Raw genomic sequence first — 21,787 nt, 5'->3', positions numbered from 1 at the left:
AAATGTGCTTCCTATCACTTCTCACTGTAGATATTACCAAATATTACAGTGCACTTTTCACCTTTAAAAGATTTTTAAGAAACACAGTTTTTAATTGAATTGAAATATTTTTGGAGCACCTGTGATGTTCAGGTATGCTGTGGGAAAAGTGGTCCTTAAGTCATTCAGGGGCTGTCTCCCCAGGAGACCAGCACAATAGCCCTGTGAGGTCAACAAAACAGGCATGTCATTCAGCAACACACTCAGAGTCCTATTTTTTATTTCTTTGTTGGATATTTTTTAGCTGTTCTGCTGCCTGTTCCTGATTTTACTGTTAACAAATGCTCAATATAAACAAATTCAAAAAAGGCAAAAAGCTGGGGAGGGGGAGGCTGTGTTAGTCAGCATCATATCACTGTAAAAAAATCCTGAGGGCTGGGGATATTATAGCTCAGTTGGTAGAGTGCTTGCCTTGCAAGCACAAGGTCCTGGGTTCAACCCGCGGAACCGAAAAAAAAAAAAAAAAAAAAAAAAAAAAAAAAAAAAAAAAAAAAATTATCCTGAGATAATCAACTTACAAGGGGAAAGGTTTATTTTGGCTCAAGTTTGCAGAAGTTTCAGTCCATTGTCACTTGGTCCCTCGGTCTTTGGGCCAGTGGCAGCACACACATCGTGGGTGGAGGAGTCCTGTTTACCTCACGGCTGGGTATGGAAAGAAGGAGAGAAAGAGGAAAGAGGCTGGAAGCCCAGGATCCCCTTTAAGAGCACACCCCAGTGATATAACTTCCTCTCACTGGGCCCCACCTCTTAAAGGTTCTATCACCTCCCAATTGTGCCAAGCTGGGGACCACGTCTTTAACACTTGGGTCTTTAGGGAACATTCCAGATCCAAATTATAGCAGGCATAATAATGTAATCACCCAATGATAATCACTGTTCATACTGTGATATTATTTTGCCTTATAGTCAGTTTTCTCCCTACTTTTGAAATAGTGTGATGTCTTCCCACTGTAAATAGCTATGGGTATTATTTCCAGTGTTTTTGCTACTATAAATGATGCTCTGATAAACATCCTTGTAGGGTCACCTTTACACAGTGTCAGATTATAATCTGAGCCTAGGGGTGGAAATGTTGGGAGATAAAAATTTATGCTTTTAAAATTTTCATGTGTGGGCCACACTGCCCTTCAGAAAGATTGAGACAATGATGTTTTATCAATCTGAGAGTTGACAACGGATCTCATTCTATGGTGTTTTTTCTCCATTATTTGTGATGTGGGTCATCTTTTCAAGTGCCCAGACCACTGGCTAGCGCAGAATGAAAGCTCTGTAAATATGTTTACTGAAGGAAAGTACATCATTCCTATTTTTCCTATGGGGGCCCCCAGTCAAACCCTTAACCCACCCCTTTTCTAGCGTATTTGACTATTCCTTATTCTCTTGTAAGAGCATTTTACATCTCATGAATATTAATCATATGCTTCTTATAAATGTTGAAAAAACATTTTGTGTTTGTTATTTGTCTTTTTTGTTGTTGTTGTTGTTCTGGAAATCAAACCCAGGGACTCGGGCCTGCGAGGCAAGTGTTCTACACCCCAGCCCTGTCATTTATCACTAGATATTGTTAAGGTGGAATTTTTCTTTCTCTATAGAAAATATAATCATTGAAACTTAAAATGTTCCAAAAAACACATTTGTTTATTTGTTTTTGTGGTGCCAGGAAGTGAACCCAGGGCCTCATACATGCTAAGTGAGTACTCTGCCACTGAGTTACACCCCAGCTCAAGAAAACATTTTCTCTATGGAGGGTCACTACCTCAGCAGCAACAGAAATTTTAGATGAATAAATCTTTGTGGTAGAGGCTCCTCTGACTCAGCCTACAAGATACCAGTGGCATCCCCCAAGCTCTCACCCTAAAATGTCTTCAGACATTGCCCAGTGGTATCCCAGAGCAAAATCCTTCCTGGTTGTGAAGCACTGCTGCTTGCAAAGTCCAATGCTAACTCGGAATTCTAGAAAGTGACCCTATGGGATTTGTGTCCATGGTTTTAGTTTTACACTGAAATCTTCAATCCACATAGAATATACTTTGGCAGAAGAAGTAAAGTTAAAAGCCAGATACTGGGGCTGGGGAGATAGCTCAGTCGGTAGAGTGCTTGCCTTGTAAGCACAAGGCCCTGGGTTCAATCCCCAGCACTCAAAAAAAAAAAAAAAAAAAAAGCCAGATATTATGACGATACCAACTAAGCCCCTGGAAAAGGCAGTCCCACCCCCAGTAAGCTCCTGATATGTGGGACACTTCATAATCCCATTGTACAAAGTTATACGATACCTCACAGGGAGGAAAGTTGCACCTGTCACCAAATAGTTGGCAGAGTTCACCAAGCAGAGGTCAAGACGTTTCTGGTCTTATTTCCCCACAGTTACAGGGATTCTCTGCTACAAGTAAACCAGATGGTGCCCAGTAAATGCTGGACTAGTGAGGCAATATATTTCTAGGAATGTGTTTTCTAATGGATATTTTACCTATCACATAATCATCATCACCCAGACACTGTCAGCAAACCACAAGATTCTGGAATCATCTGGAAATTTCTGAGAGGTTTTTCATTTTAGCCTAGGGAAAAAAAAATTACCAGACTGAGTGGTTGACTTTGTGAATCAATGCCTTTGGCTTGAACTTTTGTGTACTTTCTAGTAATTTTTAAATATAAATATTAATTAGCCTTTTAAATTCTTGTTATATTTCTATAGAATTTAATAAATATATTGGGCTCCCTCTGGTGGTCACAAGAAAATCTCTAAATTCCAGTGGTGAGAACATAGCTAAATTTCAAGATCTTTATTTATGGGACATGAGACATTTGATAATTAATAGATTCAGAGCGGCTAGACTATGCTTGAAGAGGAGACTTCTAATTATTTTTTTCCATTCATCAGTGGTTCTCCAAATTGGTTTGTAAGGCCACTGCCCAAAACCCTGCTTACCCTGTTCCCTTCCAAATCAGTTCCTTTTGGGGGATTTCCTGTTTCTCGTCAAAGCATCACTCTTCCCCCAGGCTTGAAGCTTCGACTGAACCCTCTGGACCCTCCCATGCCCATCCATCCTGTTTGTGAGTTTTGTCCACCATAAGGCCTGGTGCCTGTCACAGCTGTTCCCTGCTATCAATTCTTGTGGCCCTGATTCAAGTTCTCATGACCTCTTCTCCAGGCAGGCCATTGAGTAGATATTTATCAACTCTCCTCCACGTGCGTGGCACCATCCTAGGCTTGGGGGACCCAACAATGAACAATGAACAAGCCAAGACCCCATGTGCACCGAGCACGCCCCTCTGTGAGACTGTTGGAACCATATCTGCAATCCAGTCAGTCTCCATCCTCCCTACTAATTCTAGAGTCCTCCTCTTAAAGCTGAACACTACTTGGCCACCTTCAACTGTGTCCTGAGCAATACAGTCCCAATGCCCCTGAGCCCTCCCCTCACCTTCACCTCTGCTGCCATCTTCCAGTCACAGAGTCCTGGCTGCTCCTCAGAGCTCCCCTTGGCCCCTGCTCAGGAAGTCAGGTCTTATAGAAAGGTGTCCCTATCCCAGCTGGCTAACTTCAAAACCCTGCCCAACTATCGCCCTTTCAGAGAAGGACCCTCCTCTCCCCACACCCAGCTCCTTCTGACCTGGAGCAATTTCCCCTCCTTTTTAATTTCTATAGGACTTTTGATCTTAGAACTTGTCCCATTCTTAAGTTATCACGGTTTTCATATCTGTACAAGTGGATTTGAAATTGTCTCTGACAACCTTCATTAGGGACATGTGAGTTGACATCCTGAACAGAGACAAAGAGGGACTCCATGGAAAGGCCAGACTCTGTATGGCTGGAAGATGGCAAGGGAGGTGAAGGCGAGGGAGGTGAAGGTGAGGGCAGGGCTTGGAGGGGTGGAAGCTGTAGTCCATGGGACACATGGAATATCTCCCATAGGACTAGCACAAAATAAGATATGTTGAGATGAATGAAAGAATAAATGAGCAAATGAACAATATCTATGTATAGTGGAGTGGGGAAACTGAGACCATCCTCCAGAAGATTCTGGAGAAGCAAACAAAAATAATTAGACATGAATCATCTTCTTCAACTTGGTACACAATTAAATACCTGCCTTATAGGCCATTCAGTTTTGCCATAAACTCAAGTCAACTGAGATTTTTTAACACTTGTTTTTGAAAAGTATCATTTAAAAAATTCTACATATTAACAATTCAAAAGAGGATAGTTTCTTGCTTCAAAATACTAAGAAAGCATGCCCCATTCCCCAAGCTCATTCTTTTTTTTTAATTATTTTTTTTATTTTTACAGACTGCATTTTGATCCATTGTACATAAATGGGGTACATACTTTCATTTCTATGGTTGTGCATGATGTAGATTCATACCATTAGTGTAATCATACATGTACATAGGGTAATGATGTCTGTCTCATTCATCATTTTTCATACCCCACTCCTCCCTCTCATTTCCCTGTACGTAATCTAAAGTTCCTCCATTCTTCTCTCACCCAAGCTCATTCTTAACACAAACAAATACAGTAAGAAGCTGAACAGGGTAACTTGTACTACTTTTGTTCCACTCTGTAACATTTTCCATAAACTATCAATGAAATGCATCAGGTTGTACATCATTTCCACATTGAGCTGTATGTTCTGTTGAGTAGAGTCTACTCCTCTGCTCAAACCTCTAAATGTTTTCACAGAGCAGGGAATTTCTAACTCTGATGAATCTGTTTATTCATTTCTGAAAAATCACCCTGTCCTGCAAGCACTGTGCACATCGCTTGGAAATTGCACATGTCTCTGGAATATTATGCAAGGATACAAAAAGGAAATGAGTACTACCACTTTTTTGGAAAGTTCCCAGTAATGTCCACAGCAGATTGGGACAGATTAGAAACAAGAATAAAGGGGCAGAAGCCTGGGGCTGTGCTTCTGTTAGTATCTGATGAGAGTCCATGGGCTACATAATTTCTTTTCTTCTGTTTCTCTCACTCTGGTGTCACCTGCATTTTCTCACCCATCTCCCAGCAGACTATGCCAATAAAGTCAGCCAAGCCTTTGTTCTTTCCTGTCAAAATATTCCCAGCCAACCTCCAACTCTGTACCTCCTCCTCTCCTTCCTCTCTGGCAGCCCCTGGCTGATGACAATGGAGCGGAGTTAATGGGAACCACAACACATGGGTTCTCAGGAGGCAATGCAGAGCTGGCCTAAGCTGCCTACATGGATTAACTCATTCCATTCATGCAAAAATCCTGTGAGGTAGGTACTATTAGGAAGCCCATTTTTCAGATGAGAAACTGAGACCTGGAGTTGAGCTAGGCAGTCTGAATCCAGCTTCCGTGACCTTAACACACTGCCTTAGGGACAATTCAACAGAGGGCTAAGACAGCCATCATGTGCTTGGAGGAAAATCTCTGGTCAAAACCAGACTCTGTCTACAATGCCCAGTAAGGACCCCCTGGCCAGCTGTCCCTGTAACAGAACTGAAGAGGTCATCTACTGTTCGTAGATGGAGACAGCAATCCTATTTTCCTTGGGGTAGCCACCCTTCCCACACCACATGGTTCTGGTAGCCCCACTCATTCCCCTTAGCTGCTTTTCCCAGTTCCAAGAATGGTCACATGACCCAGACCTCGCCAATCAATGCATCCCATCCTCCAGGTCATGGTGATTATTCAGAGATAGGCCAAGCATATCAGGGCTGATTCTGGGAATTTTTTCTTAAAAAAAATTCTGGTAAAATACATATAACACAAAACTTTTAACTATTTTAAAGTACAGATAGTCCGTGACTTCCAATGGTTTGACTTGTCATGTTCAATTTTACAAGGGTGTGAAAGCAAGATTTATCCGGAAGAATCCATACTTTGAATTTTGAGTTTGGATCTTCTCCTGGGAGAGTGATCTGTGGTCCCATCCTCTCCTATGACACTGGCAACAGCAGTGAGCACAGTTCCCAGTCAGCCACGTAGCCATAAGCAAAAAGGTTCAGACTCTGCAGTGTACTGTGTGGCTGAGCGAGGGTGCTCTGTAGGTTTGGTTTATTAAGTGCATTTTTTACTTATGATATTCTTCCCTTACAATGGGACCCTGTTGTACATCAAGGAGCATTTGAACACAATTCCACAGCATTGTTTGTTGTGCTAACATGGCTGGATCCATTTCTAGCACTTTTTCATCTTTCCTACTAGAAACTCAGTCCCCTTCAAATAACTCCCTGCATTTGTGTAGTACGGCTGCCATAACAAAGGACCACTTGACCTAGTCAACAGAAATGTATTTTCTCAGTTCTGGAGGCTGGAAGTCCAAGGTCAAGGTTTCCAGGTTGGTTCCTTTGGAGGTCTCTCACCTTGGCTTGTATACAGCCACCTTCTCCCTATATCTCCACTTGGCCTTCCCTCAGTGCGTGTGTGTGTGTGTGTGTGTGTGTGTGTGTGTGTGTGTGTGTTTGTTTCTCTGTGTCCGGATCTCCTCTTCTTGTGAGGACAACCTAATGGCCTCATTTACCTTAGTTACCCATCTCCAGATACAGATGCATTCTGAGAGACCAGGGGTTAGGACTCCAACAGATGTATTTTGGGGAGATGCAGCTCAACTTGTAACATCCAATTCTGAGAAAGGAAAGTGCTCTATCTGCTGGTGTTGCTGAGCAGGTGTGACCTACCTGGAGCTACTTATAGCCACCTTCCCAAGGAAAGATGATCTGGAAATGATCCAAAGAAGAATTGAGAGACAGAGAAAGGCCCTGAGCCCATATATACCTGAAGTTGGTTCTACCTCTGACCTTTTCATTTCCCATTGTATGATCTGATAGATTTTCTTTTTTGCTTTATTCATGTAGGATGGTTAGAGTATCAATATTCTGATGCTTGTAGCTTAAAGTGTGAGTGAATACAAGGGCCTTTTATACCAAAGTGAGTTGTATCTTCAGGACATGCAACATGGGACCACCCAATGGCTGATTAAGTGGAAGAGTCAGGATTCAAATCCAAGACCCTCAGGGTCCAAGGTGCTGACCCTGAGTTGCCTCTTGGAAAGAACACTACCATGTCATGACTATCCACAGCATGGTGCAGCCTGCTCCTGTAGAGTGGGCTTCGGTGTCAACCTGGTTGGCTTCCCACACAAACTGAGGGTTCCCATCCTAGTCCAACCCTCCTCACAGATCCCAAAGCAGAGCCTTGCTCATGACAGACTTCAGAGAAAAGCAGGATGAAGTCAGACAAAAGGGGACAAGGCAGGCCTTCCTTCCCTCCATCATAGGTTGGATGCAGGATAAGAAACCAGGATGGGCCAGGCATGGTGGTGCATGCCCATAATCCCTGTATTCCCACTGGCACAGGAGGCTGAGACAGGAGAATTGTCAGTTCAAAGCCAGCCTCAACAACTTAGCAAGTAACTCAGTGAGACCCTGTCTCTAAATAAAATACAAAAAAGGGCCAGGGATGTGGTTCAGTGGTTAAGCACCCTGGATTCACTCCTCAATAAAGAAGAAGAAAAGAAGAAAAAGAAGAAGAAGAAGAAGAAGAAGAAGAAGAAGAAGAAGAAGAAGAAGAAGAAGAAGAAGAAGAAGGAGGAGGAGGAGGGGAGGAGGAGGATGAGGACGAGGAAGAAGAAGAAGAAGAAGAAGAAGAAGAAGAAGAACAACAACAACAACAACAACAACAACAACAACAACAACAACCCAGGATGGCAAACAACCCAAATGTCTTGGGGGATGGGATTGGGCAAGTACATCTCAGGAATCCCAACAGCATGACAGGAACCTGTAAACCAAGTGAGACAAAACCTGCTGTCTATCATACACACCAATACAGACCATCTCAAGGAAAAATTGCAAACTGAAAAAAAGCAACACACTATAAACAACTCATGAACTTATTGTGCACAAAACGGGAAAGGACTGACCTGCTGATATACAGGTGGTCCCTGACTTCAGATGACTTGACTAACCTATTTCTTTTCTTTCACTTTTTATTTTTTAACTTGCATGATAGTGCAAAACCATTGTTTCTCACTTTCAGCACAATATCCAAAAAATGACTTGAGATATTCCACATTTTCTTATAAAATAGAGTTGGTATTAAATGATTTTGCCCAACCCTAAGATTATGTATGTGTTCTGAACCTGTTTAAGGTAGGCAAGGTCAATGTATGATATTCAGAAGGTAAAGTATATTAAATGCACTTTCAACATCATATTTTTAACTTATTGGTTGGTTGTGATGTAACCCCACCATATGTCAATGAAAACCTTTATACATAAATTACTGCTGACATTGGGCTCTCTAATACCATAGCCACCAGCCATATGTAGCAATTGAAACTGAAATTTGTTAAAATGAAATAAAATTTTTAAATTCAGATTTTTTTTGTTTTGTTTTGTTTTGCACACAAGTCACATCCGAAGGGCTCAATAGTCGTGTGTAACTAGTATTGGCTATAGTCCTGGACAGTGCCAATGCAGAAACATCACAGGATGTTCCGCTGGGCGGTGCTGCTCTGGAAGGACATATGAGTAACTGATACAGGGTCTCTGAAAGGGGAGCAGGAGGGCTGGGGAGGAGCACAGGAGGATAATTTGATTTTGTTTTTTTAAAAATTATTTTGTAGTTGTACATAGACAGAATGCTTTTATTTATTTTTATGTGGTGCTAAGGATGGAACCCTGTGCTTCACATGTGCTAGGCAAGCACTCTGCCACTGAGCTACAGCCCCAGCCTGATAATTTGTTTTTTATGTACAGTCTTTTGTAGTCCTTTAATTTTCTGGTCACATATTTTGCTTCCTATCTTAAAAGAAAAAAATTTGATTTTAAACATTTTTTTTTTAAACATTTAAATGATAAACCCAAGGGACATAGATAATTCTCCGGTATCTCTAGCCTGGGAGTCACCTGTTGAAGGGTGAGTGTGGCTGTCTTTCTGGGCAGGTGCATATGAAAAAGCAGCCCCCAGGAACCGCTCCACATCTGACTCACACTCCCCAGTGCTGGAAGGGCCTTCTGTCCCCCACATTTCCATCCTTTCAACAATCTTATGAGGCCCCAGGCTGATTATTGTTCCCACTTGTTTTCATTTCCTAGGGCTGCCGCAGTAGCACATTACCACAGATTAGATACCCAAAAATGACAGAAATTTTTCTCTCATGATTCTGGAGGCCAAAAGTTCAGGGTGTTGACAGAGTTGGTTCCTTCTGGAGGTTCTGAGAGAAAATTCCCTTCCATACCTGTCTCATTTCTGGTGGCTACTGGCAAATTTGGTGTCCTGTGGCTGTGGATACCTCTGTAGTTACATGGTTTCTACCGTGTGGCTCTGTGTCCCAAATCCCCCTAACCCTTCTCTTCTGAGGGCACAAGTCATTGGATTCAGGGCTCACCCTAAATCCTGAAAGATCTCATCTCAAGATCCTTAACTTAATTACAGTTGTACCTCCTTATCCATGATTTCATTTTCAGATTTCAGCTGCCTACCATTAACCTAGGCCCAAAGATATTAAATGGAAAATTCCAGAAATAAACTATTCATAAGTTTAAAATTGCACACCACCGAGTTGGATGATGAAATCTCCTGCCACCTGCTCCTTCCCAAAGGAATGTGAGTCACCCCTTATCCAACATATCCATGCTGCATATGCTGCCTACCTGTTGGTCATTAGTGGCTGTCTAGGTATCACATTAACTGCATGGACTTGAAGTGATTCAAGTGCTTATGTTCAATTAACTCTTATTCTATTAATAATGCCCCCAAAGCACAAGAGTTGAAATGCTGGAAATTCAGATCCGCACAAGAGAAGCTAAAAAATGCTTCCTTTAAATAAAAATGTAAGAGAAAATAAGATATTCTAAGAGCCCACATCCATATAACTTCAATTATAGTATTGCATTATAACTGTCCAATTGTATTATTAGTTATTGTTAATCTCTCACTGTGCCTAATTTATAAATCAAACTTTATCATAGCTATGTAGGTATAGGAAAAAACAGTATATGAAGGGTTCTGTACTATCCACACTTTCAGGTAAAACTGGGGATCTTGAAGTGGATCCTCCATGGATAAGTGGGGAACTACTGTACATCTGCAAAGACCCTATTTCCAAATAAGGTCACATTTGCAGGTATTGGGGGCTAGGACTTGGACATATCTTTTGGGGGGACATGATTCAACCCTCTACACCATTTTATAGACAAAGGGTGCAAGGCTCAAGGGCCCTTCACTTAACTGAGGTTACAGAGCTGGTTCAAGGCACAGTCCGCCATCATGGTTTTGGGTAAGAGGGATGTGCATCTTCCTGCTCGATGCCCGGCATTGCCTCAGCCTTGTGGCTGTCCCTGTGCAGCGGGCTTCACAATGGGTGATACACACAGAGCAACCGCCCCCTTCTCTGGCCTCCTTATCTGCCTGCCGCCTGCTAGGATCTGACAAAAGATCACACTGTCTCCCGAGCCTGCCATGGGAAGGAACTGGGCCAGGGGATCTGCGAGTATCTCAGATCAGGCGGGGATCCAAACTACAGAGGGTGGTCTGCATCTCCAAACTCCAAAGACTGTGGGGTTTTTTGATCAGAGTCAAGAAGAAAGGGAGAGAGTTCAGAATTCTGGTGTTACAGAAAAAAGCCTCTGTCCTTTTCCTGACCATGGGAGTGTGTGGAAGCTTCCTGGGGTTTTGCGTTGCAGAACGCTGGTCTCCAAGCAGGAGGTGGCAGGAGAGACAGAGCAGGTGTGGACATAGGAAGACAAGGACCCTGCTGAGATCACTGTGCTGCATCCCCAGGGCCACCCTGACCATATTGGTCAGGACAGCCAAATTGCAGTCAGGATCCTGTGGGACAACCACAGCACAGGCTCACCACTGGTAGGTCCTCCCTGGAGGTCAGGGAGATCACAAGTCCCACTCTCTGCTGGCCTGGAGGTTTTGCCCTAATGCTGATCATAATCCCCAAAGATACAACCCTGGAACGCCATAATTCCAAATGTTGAAATTCCCAAAGATCAAAACCCTGAAAGTCCAAAATCCCTAAAGATCAAAATCCCTGACAATCATAATCCCAAAAGTTTTAAATCCCACATGCTGAAATCCTAGAAGCCACAAGTCTGAAAACCACAATTCCCAGGGGGGTGTGGGGGCTCTATGAAGGGTAGGAAGCCAAATTCAGTAGAAGGAATTAGCGGTTTTGGGTTGTATGCAGGTTAGCAGCCAAATTATTCATTCAGGTCCTACTTCTGCCCCTTCACATACAGTGCCCCACTATACGCCCTTCGTGGGAGAATATGAAGAATTTACAAGCTCAGCCACCTTCTGATATAGTCCCTCCAGTGTTCCAAAACATATTAAATGGTGAACTCCTTTTGGTTAGGAATCTGACTATAGAAGAAGAAAGTCTTCTCCTATTTACCGCTAAATCCATAGAATTAACGCATGATTTACTTTGACTAATGGATGGTGCTTTCAAAACCATTCAAACATCTGACTAGTCCTTCACCCCCATGAGCTTCCCTGAGACCCTCTTGGAGCCTCTCTATAGAGAGGACCTCCTATCTCCCATCCCTCCTGACAAGGGAAGGCAGGATGCAGAACTATCTCCAGGTCACTGTCCTTAAATTGTACTTCCCCTAGGACCTCAAAAGACCCACAGAGCCCACTCCAATATTATTACCATTTACTGAAAAAAAGTCTCACAGTGAGAAAGTGGCAGACCCCAGATTTGGCCCCAGTTACAATTCATGCAGGAGCTCCATTTTCCTTCACTGTCTCCTCTCTCCCTCCACCTACTATGTATATTTTGGACCTTTGAATATTCTATAATCCAGAAATCCATCACACATTGCCATCCAGGGCACACCTACAAATATAAATAGCTGGAAGAAAAGTCTCACCCCAGTATTTTTTAATCTATTCTAGAATAGTTCACTATAGACCCCTAAACTAATTTCATGTCTCGTGAATGGGTTATGACTCTATATGTAAACAAATAAACAAAAAACTAATTCACATAAATCACACAAATGTACAGGCATCCCTCCACATCAGTGGGAGACTGATTCCAGGCCATTGCAGCCGTATACATACAGGGTTCCAAAATCCACAGATGCTCAAGTCCCTTATACAAAATAGTATGGTATTTGCATAGGATCTATATATTTCCACCTGTACACTTTATTTTTTAATTTAATTTAATTTAAATTTTTTTTAGGTACCAGGGATTGAACTTAGGGGCACGTGACCACTAAGCCATATCCCCAGCCCTATTTTGTATTTTATTTAGAGACAGGGTCTCACAGAGTTGCTTAGTGCCTCACTTTTGCTGAGGCTGGCTTTGAACTGGCAATTCTCCTGCCAAATCTTCCTGAGCAGCTGGGATTACAGGCATGCACCACTGTGCCTCACCTGTATACTTTAAACCATCTCTACTTACTTATCATACTGAATACAATACAATAAATAGTTGTTGACTGTAGTTTTTAAGGAAATAGTGACAAGAGAAAAAGTCCAGACACAATTTTTTCCCCAAATATTTTTAATTCACTGTTGAATGAACCAACCCAAGGTTGGTTAATATATGAATGCAAAAACTGCAGGTCTCATTGTACATTCACTACAACACTATATATATGAATATATGAATGCAAGTCTCATTATACATTCACTACAACACTCAGAAAGAAAGAAGGAAAAAAAGAGGGATTGTTCCCATTTTATATATTTTGCAGATTACCCAAAAATTCATTTGTGGATTTAAATTTCTTTTCTCATTTAATGGCAATTTGTGACTTCTTAATGTTCTAATGTGTCTTCGTGATGTCTTTTTTGCCTCCTATTAAAATTTCAGACATCCTCAGTCACTGAGCTGCCATTGAGGAACCTCCACTTCCAGAACTTCCGCTCTTTTGACCCCTTTGCTGATGCTAGTAAGGGTGATGAACTGCTTCCTGCTGACTCTGAGGATTATATCCATATAAGAATTCAACAGAGAAATGGCAGGAAGACCATTACTACTGTCCAAGAGATTCCTGATGATTATGATAAAAAGAAACTAGTGACACCTTTTAAGAAGAAATTTGCCTGCAGTGGAACTGCAACTGAGCATCCAGACTGTGGAGAAGTACTTCAGCTGCAGGGTGACTGGTGCAAGAACATATGCCAGTTCCTGGTAGAGGCAGGACTTGTTAAGGATAGTCAGTGGGAAGTTCATGGGATTCAAGTGCTTGTGGCTCATTGGAGCTTAAGTGAGGATTTCCTTGCAATGAGTAGAATTTCCCTTCTGTTCCTTGTCACAAGTTTAGAAGCCTCACAGCTTATATAATGTAGCCATTTGGGGTCCACTTTTAACTTGGACTGTGTAACTCCTTCATGCAGTAAGTTGAAAAAGAGCCAAAAAAATTTTTTTTCAAAGGGTAGCTCGAATTCAATCATAAAATCTCCCACTAGGACCTCAGAGACTAAATTTTCCCACCATGAGATTCACCTTTGCAGAGGGGCCTCCCAACCTTGAGATATTAGTTATCAATGAGTTTGGTTTCTGGACCAGCTAAAGCAGAGTAGAAAATGCTAGACGATTTGGCTAATAGAAGGAGTGACAGTGAGGACAAGGGACACCATGTTCATTTCCTGTGTTTTCCAAACCAGTAACAAAAGCCACCTTTTCCTGCATGATGGGAAGTCTGAGATATATTACAATGTTCCACTCTTTCAAAGGTATTATATACTCTCCTGTGCAAGGATTATTCTAATCCTTAAAACACCAGGGTTAGAGACTACACACCCAAATTCTCCATCACAGTCTGTACAAAGCTCCCCAGAGGACAACCGGAAGGCCTGATGGTGGGGATCTTGATTTGAGCTACATGGATTGGGAATGAGAAAATCTGGCTTTATTCACGGCCCTTCTGGTCTACAATAGCAAAACTGAAGATAGACACCATAATTTGAATAATCCAGGCAAATTTCCTGTTCCCCTCCTCTGCCTCTATCAAAAGAGATGAAAACCAAAACTCCATATTCACGAGATTATTTACTCCTTACTTGTGAAACAGAGCTCTGGTCACAGGGTTAATACCAAGTGGATGGTGTCTCCCATTGGTTCATTTCTGTTTCTCCATTTAAAATGGGACAGCTGCTGCTTTTGACCATTCTACACCTTTAAGTCATCTCTAACCTTTCTTAGTTTCTCTGCCAATACCACCAATCGAACCAAGTCAGCTCATCTTGCTGGAATCTTTGACCAATGAACCTGCCAGAGAAGATATAGGAAGGAAGATCCCAGGACCATCCACAGGGTACAACAGCCCAAAACCCCAGACGACCCTCTTGGCCATGGGTGTCTTGAGGAGTTATGACCAGGAAGATGAGATCACGGTCAGGCCTACAAAAGCTGAGAACAGTCGAGTGAATGTCCACTTACCTGGGGGACAGATGCACTCGGATGGAGCTTCCCGCACAGTTCGGAGCTTGACAAGTCCATCCAACTTCTGAACCGAGAAGGAAAGGGGAGAAAAAAAAAGAGGATGAGTTTCAGAACAGAGAGGGATAAAAGAGGAAAAATAAGCCAAAACAAAGTATTCAGATGATATATAGTGGCCACGGCCTTTTCCAGAACATTTCTTGAAAGATTGTTAAATTCTATACGTGATTTTCAAATGAGAGGAAAAGCAAAAACAAACAATTAACAATTATTGATGAGTCCTTGACAAGAGGCGACCAGGTTTCTGCTTTGTTACATATTCACATATGATACCAAGAGTTAAAAGCAACAGAAATGGTTTCCTGAAAGTCAAGGAAAGTCAAGGTGACCGTCTGTCACATGAAGAAGGGAGAGAGGAACAGAGAGAGGCCTGAGTGGATAAATTAAGTTTTAGTTGCCTTGTGGCAACTCTCTGAACTCCTAAGATCACCCCATTCTCACCCAGGAAGTCCACAGGTCCCCATGGCTGCAGTCCCTCAGTCCATGACCTTGACCTTGATCGCCCTGGTCTAATTAACCCTGAAGTTCCTTTCTTCTTTCCACTGGGAATTCTTGGTCTGTATAACTTGGTTCAGTACAACTTAACAAGAGTCTGCATATGCCCAGCCCTGCGCTAGATGTGAGAAAAGGGAAAGAATTACCACAAACATAGAGTCAAAGACCACAGTTATGCTACAATATCACATGAGGGCAGCTCTGGCACACTCAAGTTCTGACTTGACCCTCAGAGCAACTTTTGGGTTATTTTGTTTGTTTGTTTGTTTGTTTGGATGCTGGAGATTGAACCAAGGTCTCAGGCAGGCTAAGTCCAGTGCTCTACTACTGAGCTACACCACCAGCCTCCGGGCAACTTCTCAGGCCAAAATGAAAGGTCCCTGCCTCATAAGGAGGGAATGCAAACTAGAAAAAGAGGAATTTATCCTAAATCTCACAATCTAGGTTTAGAAGAATGAAATCATTGGCCTATCATCCTAAAACCAGTCAGGACCTGAGTCCTGACAAGGATATACCAAACATTAATCTTATTTTCTAGGGGCAAAAATAAAACCCTGAAAGCAAAACAAAGTCTGTTCATTTGAGTGCATGGAGTACTTACTATCAGAATTGGTACTTCAGGTCAAACATACAGAAGAAGTAATTCTTTCCCCTTTGTTGCAGTGCTAGGGATTGAACCCAGGGCCTTGTGTATTCTAAGTACACCGTCTACCACTGAGCTACATGCCACCCCAAGAAATAGTCAGGTTCCCGAAGCTTCTCCTAGGCTCATCTGTATGTACATCCTTGTAAAATCCAGTTTTAGCAAAGAACCCTGCTAAGTCAGTTTATCAAGAATCCCCCATCCTTGAAATCTGATGACCATGGGTACCTGATTAGGCCAATCCCCCTCCACTATTCTCCAGGAGATATCTGGTCACCTGGCCTGCTTTCAGCAAGGATCCCATTACGTCAGTTTAACTAGTATCTCCCTTGTCCCCAAGGTTTCCCCGTAAGTAACATTCTATCCACTGACTCCACCTACTCCACCTTGCAGGAGCCTTAGCTAGAAATTCCCATTTCCTAAGCCGTATGCAGAATTGAGCTTAATCTCTCTCCCACTGCAAAATCCCATGGCAATAGTCCCTGTACCTATCGCAATGGTCTTGAATAAGTCTGTCTTACTGTGCTTTAAGTAGGATCATTAAATCATGTTTCCTTGAATTCTCAAGAAAGACAGGGTTCCAGTCAATTATCGAAGCCCAAGAACTGGAGTCTGAGGCTAAAAATGCAACGTAGGTATTTCCAGTCACCTGAGCAAAGCACTTAGGAGATCACGGGCAGCACTGTCCTCCAGACTCTTTCTCTTGGTTCAGAGGCGGAGAGAACTGAGCTGAAAGAGGAGGTTAAGGCTGGCAAGCAGCAAGGGAACAAGCGGCTGGTTATTGACACTGCACCACAGCCAGAAGAGGCACGCTGTAGCACTCTGTCGGTGTGCTAACTTCATCCTCACCGCACTCCCCGGCCCTCCAAAGCCCCCAACTTGCCCCAGAAATGAGATCTTCACTAGGCATCTAGACACCAGGCTCTCTTCTTCCATCTGGAACTTCCACTTGCCACTCACTCCTGCTCCTGCCTGGAGCCACCACTTAGCCCAGAGTGACCCTGTGAGCAGCCTGGGTCAGCTCCCTGCCTCCAGAGGTCCCCCCGCAGTTGTCATGTCACAGGCAACAGCAGACATTCCTGGTCCCTCTCCCCACCAGGCTCAGAGCCCCGTGAGGAGCTGAGGCTTGTGACAAAGTCTGGAAGCAGGATGGCCATTCCCGCCCTCAGGAGCCGCGCAGAAGCTGCAGGCTAGAGCGACCCTCGGAACTCACTCTTTGCCCCATCACATTTGGGGATACTAGAACAGATTCCAAAATGTATTTGGGAAAAGAAACCAGCCTTCTAGTTCAAGCTAGACAATTTGTTCAAGAAGTTCTCATCTGTCTCTAGCAATGCTAGACAGAAATGATTGCCTCCTTAATTTCCTGTTTCTAACAAAAGCACTTAATACTAAAAGCAATTAGCTTTAAACAACTGCTATCGCATGTGGCTCTCTTCTAAAGGGGAGGGGGCTTTATCAAATGCTGATAAGAAACACATGACTTTAGAATTACTCTCATCTTAAAATAAGGTGAGATGGGGAAACATGTATGGGAGAAGAAAAATTATTGTGTAATTACTAGGTGGGACCAGAAATGGCTGGGATTGAGTTTTTGTTTTGACATTTTTCTAACTCCGCTAATGCGTTTGTTAAAGTCTTTTTCTCCTAGCTCCCTCCCCTCCCCCACCTGCAGGCCCCTCCCTTTCTGTGGGTTTGAAATGTTACTATGAACGCAAAGTGAAATACTTGCAAAGTGAAATACTTGAATTAGAAACCCAAGCCCACAATCTTTACTTCATGCTCTTTTCTTTTTAATTCTAAGAAAATACTCCAGTGTGTCCAGGTTTGTAAAAATGATTTAAAAGCTTCAACTTTTTACATTCAATTATCTGGCAACACCCCTAGCATCTGCAAACAATATGGTCCTGTTTTTACATATGCAAACAAGTCCTTCCTCTCAAAGTAAATAAAGGATGAGTTTCTGAGAAAAGACTTGAGGGCCATGCCCTCCCAGAAGCCCTAAGAAGGAGAACTGGAAGTTTGGGGGAAGGGGTGGTAGGCGGTTAAGGAAAATGAATCCAAGGAAAAGTCGTGGTTTTCAAACATGATCAGATGATAAATTTACTAATGATCTGCTGGGGCAGCAGTCTGGGACATTTTGCCATATTTAATCACATACTCAAGTGGTTCCAATTGGGTGAAATATAGACTGACATTCAAAAAAAAAAGGGTTGAGCTGGATATGGTGGCATGCACCTATAGTTCCAGCCACTAAGGAACCCAGATAGGAAGATTGCTTGAGCCCTGGAAGCTCAGGGCCATCCTGGGCAACATAGTGAGACCCTGTTTCAAAAACAAAACAATGCTAGGCACGCCCCTGTAATCCCAGCGGCTTGGGAGACTGAGGTAGGAGGATCATAAATTCAAAGCCAGCCTCATCAAATGAGGCCCTAAGCAACTTAGTGAGACCCTATCTCTAAATAAAATATAAAAAAGGACTGGGTATATGATCCTGTGGTTAAGTGGCCCTGGGTTCAATCCCTGGTACCAAAAAAAAAAAAAAAAAAAAAAGGTTGAACTGATTTATTTCTGTAAAGTGTTGCAAATAAAGCTATAAAGACATTTTTATTTTTTGGCTCAAAATTCCTACTCTGGGGAATATATTCCAAGGAAATAAACCAACAAGCAAAAAAATGAAGAAGCTATACAACAAAACAATGAAATGGTTTGGAGAAGGATGAAGAATCTGCTTGGTGGAACTGTCATCAAATAGTATTATAAAGACTATATAAGAAACATGTCTATGATATGATAAATAACATATCTACATCTATGGAAAAAAATCAGGCATGAAGGAGACAGCAACTACCAAAAGGAAATCCAGTTGAATGTGGAATTATGGTGACATGCTTCTTTAAATAGTTCATTCTAGCTGTGTGGTGGTGCATGCCTGTAATCCCAGTGGCTCAGTGAGGCTGAGACAGGAGGATCGCAAGTTCAAAGCCAGCCTCATCAACTTAGTGAGGCCCAAAGCAACTTAGCAAGACTTTATCTCAAAATAAAAAAATAGGGTCTGGGGCTATAGCTCAGTTGGAAGAGTGCTTGCCTCACAAGTACAAGGCCGTGGGCTCAATCCCCAGCACCAAACACACACACACACACACACACACACACACACACACACACACAATAATATATATATATATATATATATATATATATATATATATATAGAGAGAGAGAGAGAGAGAGAGAGAGAGAGAGAGAGAGAGGGAGAGAGAGGGCTGAGGGTATGGCTCCGTAGTTAAGTGCCCCTGGGTTTAATTGCCAGTAACCCCCAACCCCCAAAAAGTTCATTCTGCATTGTTGGGGTGTTGTTTTCTTAGTTGAAAAAATTTTTTTAAATCTTGGAAGCAGAGAAGAACCAAGTTGAACTCTTGAAATCTCCTGGTCAAGGGCAATATTTGAAAAGAAGACAGATGATTCTGTCTCCTCAGGGACAGTCAATGCCAGTACTGATCCTTTTAATACACACACACACAAATACCAGAGGACAAATCAAACCCAAAGTCATATGTCCTCTGTCCTCCTTTCACTCCATAAGGAAGGACCCATACATGCATCCTCACTGCCACCAGCAACCTAAGAGGGCAGGATTTCCTGACCTTTTTAAACATTCCTTTTTTTATACCTCATTATGATAAATGACAATAATGGTGATGACCATAATAACACGTATAACCAAAGTTGTATTATCAAAATTATTGCTTATTATGTGGCAGTGGCATATACCATGCCAACAACTGTTACCTCTTCCAATCATTCTCATGAATTTAGAACTGTTGTTACACCCATTTAAAGACGGAAAAATTGAGACTTGGGCAAGTGTCAGGGCTGGATTTAATCCTGCTATTGACTGATTCCAGTCACAAAGCAAAACAACTGGTCTGCTCACAAACAACTTTCATGTCTGCAAAGAACGTTTTAAAAGTTGCCGTCAAAAGTCAGGTTATCAAAGCTGTATTAAAGCTGGTCTTTTCAAAAGGTCAGGAGAGTAGAAGGAATTAAGTATGAGGGGTCATATGGAGGAGATTTGAGGGCAATGGATCCTGTTTGTGGTGCTGGGTGGTGGATACAGAAGTATACATTGTCAAAACCCACAGATTGCATGTGGCAAAGCATGAATGTCAATGAATTCCAACTAAAAACAAGAAACAACCAGGATGCTGAAGAATCCCAAGATAGAGTGCAGGATATGACAAGTGATGCTAACTCTGTTAAATCGCTCAGTAGTTCCCCCTCACCTGCCAGGGAAGTGTGCCAAGATCCTCTGTGGATGTCTGAAACTGCAGATAATATCAAATCTTATACAGACTATACTCTTCCTACACATACATGCCTAGGACAGAGTTTAATTTATAAGTTAGATGCAGGAAGAATGAAATTGACCAATTATGTTATATGCATATATGACTGTATACAATTAATCCCATTTTTATGTACAATGATGCACCAAAACCAAAAATTAGGCACAGAGATTAATAACTAATAATAAAACAGAAAAATTATAATAATATACCATAATAAAACTTATGCTAATGTGATAGATCATTCTTGCTCTCCAAATATCCAATTGCATTGAACATATATTTCTTCTTGTGATATGAGACAATATAATGCCTATGTGATGGTATGAAGAGAGGAGATGTAGGTATTGTTACATTGTATTAGGCTACTACTGACCTTCTGATAATACTTCACAAAGAGGATCATCAGCTTCAGGTGATACTGGATCACTGAGTCATGATAATGTCAGGTGAGTAGTGTATACAGTGTGGATACATTGGACAAAGGAATGATTCACATCTCAGACAGGACAGACTAACAGGTTTATGTGAGATTTTGTCACATTACTCATAACATTGTGCAATTTAAAACCTATTAATTTTTTATTCTGGAATTATTTAATATTGTCAGATCATGGTTGGCCACAAATACCTTAAACCAAAATGGAAGAAAAAAACTGCAGATAAGGGGGATACTATTTTATGACATAACCTCACTAAAGGTTGTTGGGGAAAAATGCAGTTGACCTAAAGTAACTTTGCAAATTGTGTTTTGATTGAAAACTGTGAGGTTGAAGACAAAAGGAATTGTACATAAACACTACACTAAGAGGCAAAGTTGTTTCTTGTAAGCATATAAGTTAGCAATTTTGAAGGCACTTTGCATACACATTAGGGTTGAACAAGTAAGTACATAAACTAGGAATAGTGAAAGCCAGGTTTATCACTGTCCAAGGAGGAAGTTATAAATAAGCAAAGGAAGAAAGCTAAAATGTACCCTGTGGTGCTGAATCAGAGCCAGAAATTTCAACATTAGGTCATGTGCATGTAAGGTACACAGAAACACAGAAGTGACTGCAGCTGTGTGCTTACAGAGGAGTTAATACAAGTGCATATATATATCCTACCTCTGACTGCAGAGAGTCTGCGAATAGGGATCCCCTGGTACTAACAACATATCCTGCACCCAGATCTTGGTTTCTAAATACCCTTCTCCATTAAATGGGATCAGGACTTTTTAGAGAAAAGGCTGTTTCTAGGGCCAGGGCAGGAAAAATATAAGATGAGCCTGGAGTATCTTACGTGCCAGAAAGTAAGGAAGAGCTTTGTTTAAAAATTTTTTTTTTAAAAATTAATTCTTTTTTTTTTTTAAAAAAGGGGAGTATGTTAAAAAAAATACAGGCACCAACCAGAAAGAGTTCAGAATGGCCAGCACTGGAACAACATAAATGAAAAAATAGTGTAGTGCTAGATTATAACCCAAAGACCAAATTAAATATAACTGAGTCCACACTGATATAAATAATTAAATAAATAAATAAATGAGGAGAAGAGACAAAGCTTCTTACAGAAGAATTCCAGATAACATATGTAGATGCTTCCCCCTATAGGAGATGAAGTTAGATTCTCCTCTCTATGAGTACAGGCGGGATTTAATGACTCATTTCCAGAGTGCAAAGAAAACAGTAAATGTATTATGGAGAAATCTGGCAGGTACTACGTGCCATGGATTGGATTTAGAATGTCTCCCAAAGGTCCATGCATTAAGGGATTGTTTTCCAGGTTGTGGTGCTTTTGCAAAGTGGTGGAACCTTTGAGAGGTGGGGCCTGGTGGGAA

General features: G+C 41.9%; 2 protein-coding genes across 9 annotated transcripts in view; one reads left to right on the top strand and one right to left on the bottom strand.

Moving 5' to 3' along the window:
* The window catches only part of LOC124986921 (eukaryotic translation initiation factor 1-like), a 75,678-nt gene extending 61,836 nt beyond the window's left edge, over positions 1-13,842 (top strand). The window contains exons 2-3 of the mRNA XM_047555750.1: positions 12,853-13,224; positions 13,804-13,842. Of these exons, the coding sequence (XP_047411706.1) occupies positions 12,853-13,224; positions 13,804-13,842 (411 nt within the window). The remainder of the gene's footprint in view (positions 1-12,852; positions 13,225-13,803) is intronic.
* Positions 1-21,787, bottom strand: part of Col23a1 (collagen type XXIII alpha 1 chain) — a 369,547-nt gene that overhangs the window by 314,007 nt on the left and 33,753 nt on the right. For all 8 annotated transcript variants that reach the window (XM_047555583.1, XM_047555580.1, XM_047555587.1 and 5 more), the window contains exon 2: positions 14,425-14,491. In XM_047555583.1, the coding sequence (XP_047411539.1) occupies positions 14,425-14,491 (67 nt within the window). The remainder of the gene's footprint in view (positions 1-14,424; positions 14,492-21,787) is intronic.

Source organism: Sciurus carolinensis, chromosome 6 (assembly GCF_902686445.1).
Source record: "Sciurus carolinensis chromosome 6, mSciCar1.2, whole genome shotgun sequence".
NCBI classification, from domain to species: domain Eukaryota; kingdom Metazoa; phylum Chordata; class Mammalia; order Rodentia; family Sciuridae; genus Sciurus; species Sciurus carolinensis.
This window is presented reverse-complemented; position numbering and strand designations above follow the sequence as displayed.